Genomic DNA, 5,311 nt, shown 5'->3' on the forward strand with positions numbered 1-5,311 from the left:
TCGGGCTCGGGTTTATAGCTAAACTAAAACTATATGCAGTAGGCTACGCTGCTTTCATAGACGCACGCGCACACATTATTGCACACGACAACGACAACACAGCATGGAAACTTTTATTAGTAAAATAGCTTCGACAGGCTATTGACTCGCAACTTTATATTTCTCTGCAATGAGGGGGTAAAATCGCTGTTTTGAAGGAACTAAACCTCATTGCTTGTAGAGAGAGGCGCGCAGACGCAGGTTCACACGCAACTTTCATCCCTCTCTCTCTCTCTCTCTCTCTCTAATTCAAATAAATGATGTAATTAATTAATTCAAATAAATGCGATCTTACTGCACTGCATCTATGTGTCTGATTTAAAGCAGGCCGAATGCTAACGAGCCTTAACTGACGAAAATGACCATAATTTGCACGATGGAAGAATTATCGTCTTGTCGTATACAACCATTCAAAAACGCAGCAGAATTTATGTGACCGAGGCACCTGATGTTCATAAACTTTCATAACTGGTAAGTGTTTTTTCTTTTGCCTTGTGAACTGGCCGAGCCTCAATGATTCTGTTTCTTTACATGTATTTGCTTACTGACCGTTGCATGCAATCGTGAAATACAGCATTTTTTTTTAATAGGTTAAAAGCGCTGTGCTCATTTTACTTTCACTTTTGAATTAGCGGCAGTTCGGTGTCAATTGCTTTTATTAGAACTTTTATTAACAAAACAAATACAAATACACCATGCTATAGGGCAGGCTATGCCTAATATAAAATAACAAATAACTTATATAAAGTTTAAATAGGTATACAAAAGTGGAAATAGGCTAAGTAAACATGTATAATATATAACCAAATAAATAAGAAACGTAGAACGTTTATTAGCAAAACGAATGTCAAATAAAATAAATAAATGACACAAAGTTTAAATAAAGTAAAAATCAGCAAACAATGTGGAACCAATTAAATAAGAAACGAATGTTTTAAAAAACTTCCAAAATCACCTTAGATAAACGGCAAAAGTAAACTGGCTTTTCAAAATCCAAAATATTGCCAAACAAGGCGCTTTTGCATCTAGTTTCGAAACTAAATCATCCGCGATCGTCTTGTCTGTCTCACCCCCCACTCTTCTTGTCAGTCAGCTCGACTCACTCTCCTCACTGGATAAATGAACCTTGTGAACTGGCCGAGCCTTAATGATTCTGTTTCTTTACGTGTATTTGTTTACTGAACGTTGCATGCAATCGTGAAATACAGCATTTTTTTTTAAAATTGACTATTCGTTGTGGGGAAAAAAAAAGATGTCGGGTTCGGGCTCTAAATTGAACTGTGCCGCTCGGGTCGGGTCGGGCTGGGTCAGATGATCTCGGGTACGGGTCGGGTTCGGGCTTCAGTTTAAAGCCCAAAACGACGGTGGGGGTCGGTGACGCGGTGGGCAAGTGACGTAACCGGTGTTGCGGCTTAACACCGGTATCACCGTCAGCACCGTCTATCGCGGCAAGCCTAATGACCACCCATGTTGTCAGCTTAAGCATAATTGGTCACACTCAGTGGTAGTAAGTAATGTTGGTTCTAGTATGTCAGTGTGCCAAAAACGTACAGTGTTGATAACAGATGCTGCAGGTGCACATTTTTTCAAATGGTGTTTTTCAAACATTATTTTAACATTTCCATTTTTGTTTACCCTAGGTCAGTTTTACGTGATGATGAGTCCACCAGATATTTTACAGACTGGAACACCACGGACCATTGCCCCTCGTACACACACTTACTCTACGTAAGTATGATCATGGATCAACATCCCTCATTTTTCCCTGTCTGCACGGCCCAGTCCAACCTTTCAACCTAGTGCTATGTACATAATGATTTGATCCCTTCACGTTCCCCCAAATGAATTTCAGTTTGCAGAACAACGAGAATGGAATTTCAGATCAAATCCTGATGAATTTTCCTGCAAAACGCCTCAAATTGAGTGTGGAATTAATTTAAAAATGCAATGATTTCACATACAAATATGCAAAGTATTTTACAATCAGTTTAAGTGCAGTCAGAAAAACAACCAAAAAAAAATGTGTCCCACTTGCCTGCTATCCCCAGAGACCTTGGTGAACGTGAGACTCTTCAACACAGCAGATCAGACTGGTGAGGAAGACCTTTTACATCCCCACCCCCTTTCAGCTGCCAGCCTGTCCTTCTCTAGATGCTGCCGCTGTTGAGCAGCTGGCTTTTAAAGGAATAGTTCGCCCAAAAATGAAATTTTGCTGAAAATTTACTCGCCCTCATGCCATCCAAAATGTAGTTGGTTTCTTCATCAAAACAGATTTGGAGAAATTCAGCATTAATTCTCTTGCTCAACAATGGATCCTCTGCAGTGAATGGGTGCCGTCAGAATGAGAGTCCAAACAGCTGATAAAAACATCACAGTAATCCACACAACTTCAGTCCATCAATTAACGTCTTGTGAAGACTTTTCACTGGAGGAAGCGTTATTATGGATTGTGGACTCATATTGATGGATTTGTTTCTTACAAACATGCAGCTTTTCACTTCACAGTATGTTAATTGATGGACTGGAGTTGTGAATTACTTGTGGATTATTGTGATTTTTTTTTTTATCAGCCGTTTAAACTCTGATTCTGATGGCACCCATTCACTGCAGAGGATTCATTGGTGAACAAGTGATGTAATGCTAAATTTCTTCAAATATGTTCCAATACTCCTCTACATCTTGGATGGCCTGAGGGTGAGTACATTTTCAGCAAAATTTCATTTTTGGGTGAACTATTCCTTTAATTCAGTACTGTATAAATATTACAGATGTGTTTGAGTTTTCTTCATATTCGGAAGACATCAATTCTAGCCTCTAAAAACCGAAATGAAGAAAAATCAAAGGGTTACATGTTTCTTTCAGGCTTATTACTTGTTTATCCAGATTTAAGCACATCTTTGGGTAGATTCAGTACTGAACTGTTGTTATATCAGTAAACGGGCTGGAGAAATGTTTGTTTTCAAATAGGCTTTAGCTGTGTTGTGTCCTGCAGATTCTTTTGGTGGTTTTGGTAGTTTAATAGTGCAGTAGAGCAAGCTCACATAAGTCTCCTATTTTTCTCTTCTCTCTCTCTACTTGCGCAGGAAAATTGATGGCCCCCGGGCACCTCGTGATGAGAGAAGGAGAGCACAGCACAATGAAGGTGAACTAATGCATGTCTTAGAGCTTAGAATATGTACAGTTTCAGTGGAAGCAAGAACATCTGTACAAAGCAGTTACATGATCAATGTCCCAAATTTAGCTGATGTAAAAAATATGAATTTTAAACATTTTCTGAATGTTTAGTTTATTACAGTATTTATTTTTTTCCTTTGGATTACTTTTTAACATGAAACTACAAATCTAGGGGAAAACGTAGAACTGGAATTGTATCCATCAGGAATGGATTGAATTGTAATGTGCAGTTACAAAAGAAATGTAACGCTTTAATAAAACATTCTAAATACAAATATTTATTTTCTTTCAAATTAGGGCTGTGCGATTAATCGAAATCGAAACGAAATCGCGATTTGAGACGTTGCGATTTCCTAATCGCCAAATAGCATATACCGATAAGTTGTTTACAGTTAAAATCAGGAACGTACATCAGGAAGAGTAAATGGGATCAATTTGGATTTCATATTGACTTATTGGAAGTAATTCAGTGTATAGAGTAAAAGTAGATCAGTTTGGACTGTTGCTAAATGGTTTTATTGGTGTTTCTGCAGTGGAAAGGAGAAGAAGAGACAAAATCAACAACTGGATTGTCACACTGTCTAAAATCATCCCAGACTGCAATATGGAGAGTACCAAAACAGGAGCAGTAAGTAATAGCACCAGATCATTTCTTCTTTGGACCTATTGTACCTCTTTACACCTGCTAATGTTAATGGACTGCTTGTTGTCGTCTCTAGAGTAAAGGAGGCATCCTGTCTAAAGCATGCGACTACATTAGAGAACTCCGACAGACTAACCAGAGGCTGCAGGAGAGCTACAAGGAGGTGGAGAGAATACAAGTGGACAATGAGCTACTAAGACAACAGGTATTTTTGTTGGTGGGAGTTGTTTATGTAAAATGTAAAGTGGGGTCTCAAAGTCAGATTACTAGTTAAGATGCTCCTTTTTGCTTCAAATTTAAAAAAATGTAATTGCAGATATAAATAACAATACAAGTGCTGGTTGAATAGAAAAATTTACTTTAGGTAGTTTGTCGCCCTTTTTGCTTTTATGGCAGCAACACTGGAGCTGCATGAACTCCATAAGTTTATATAGAACTTCATGATCATTAAGACCCAATGACATCGCTTATGCATCTTTTAAAAAAAAATTTTTTTTCAAATTCTGTTTTCTATTTGAATTTTTCTGGATTCTATTTTTAATTGGTTTAATTAAATTGTGATAATCAAAAAGGACGTCTAATCAGTTGCGTTTATAAAAATGCTAAATTATAATAATTTAAAACTTTAAAATGTAACAATAGGGTCTTATGAATAGCGTTTTATTTTTTCAAGAAATTCTGTTTCAGTTTTTCTGGGTTCTGTGTTTTATTTATTTATTTGTACAGTAGTACATTCATTCATCTTTAATAATTAAACTAATCTTTTAAAATGTAATCAAATGCCTTGTCAACAGTTCCTTTCAGTTTTTCAGAAACGGTAAACAAGAGGTTTACAATTTCAATTAAAAAATGGATGACAAATTGTGATATTGTGTGATATTCTTTAAAAAATAATGCCTTAATGTATCCTTAAGTAAAATAAATAAAATCCTAAGTGGTAAATTTATGAGATCTGTGGTGTTTTGCTTACCAAGTCCGATTGGGCAAATGGTAATATGTTGGATGTCCATTGCCCTGCAGATCGAAGACCTGAAGAATGACAATGCACTGCTCAGAGCTCAACTACAACAACACGGCCTGGAAATAAGTGAAACTACATCACAGTGACAAAAAACAACAAAAAAAACATTCTCACGAATAAAAAAGTGAAAGTGACGTGACACAGTCTCAAGTGGAGAAATAAACCCTCAATGACTCACTTGCTCGCGCCTCATCACAGACTTAAGATGTTTTGTAACTCAAGTAGGGTATGAATGCTTATCTGATGCACAGACACACATCCTTCTGACAAGAGACTCTCTGACCGTTTTGAAAATGACATCTGCTGTAAGCACATTTTGTTTTCTCCTTCACCCCCGTGAGAACTCAACAACTTGGACTCGGTTGATATGGAATAACCCTCTTCTTCCAGAAGTATCCCGCTTGCCACAGGTTTATGTCTTTAGCTTCAATCTT

General features: G+C 37.2%; 1 protein-coding gene across 2 annotated transcripts in view; it reads left to right on the forward strand.

The window, feature by feature from the left end:
- usf2 (upstream transcription factor 2, c-fos interacting) overlaps window positions 1-5,058 on the forward strand; it is an 11,092-nt gene extending 6,034 nt beyond the window's left edge. The window contains exons 6-11 of one of the 2 annotated variants that reach the window (XM_016551668.1): window positions 1,680-1,767; window positions 2,088-2,132; window positions 3,123-3,181; window positions 3,747-3,841; window positions 3,933-4,061; window positions 4,877-5,058. In XM_016551668.1, coding sequence (XP_016407154.1) covers window positions 1,680-1,767; window positions 2,088-2,132; window positions 3,123-3,181; window positions 3,747-3,841; window positions 3,933-4,061; window positions 4,877-4,963 — 503 coding nt within the window. In that variant the 3' untranslated portion in view covers window positions 4,964-5,058. The remainder of the gene's footprint in view (window positions 1-1,679; window positions 1,768-2,087; window positions 2,133-3,122; window positions 3,182-3,746; window positions 3,842-3,932; window positions 4,062-4,876) is intronic. The other variant, XM_016551669.1, reaches the window with a different exon arrangement.
- The last annotated feature ends 253 nt before the right edge of the window (window positions 5,059-5,311 follow it).

Source organism: Sinocyclocheilus rhinocerous, unplaced genomic scaffold (genome assembly GCF_001515625.1).
Source record: "Sinocyclocheilus rhinocerous isolate Xijiao unplaced genomic scaffold, SAMN03320098_v1.1 scaffold314, whole genome shotgun sequence".
NCBI classification, from domain to species: Eukaryota; Metazoa; Chordata; class Actinopteri; order Cypriniformes; family Cyprinidae; genus Sinocyclocheilus; species Sinocyclocheilus rhinocerous.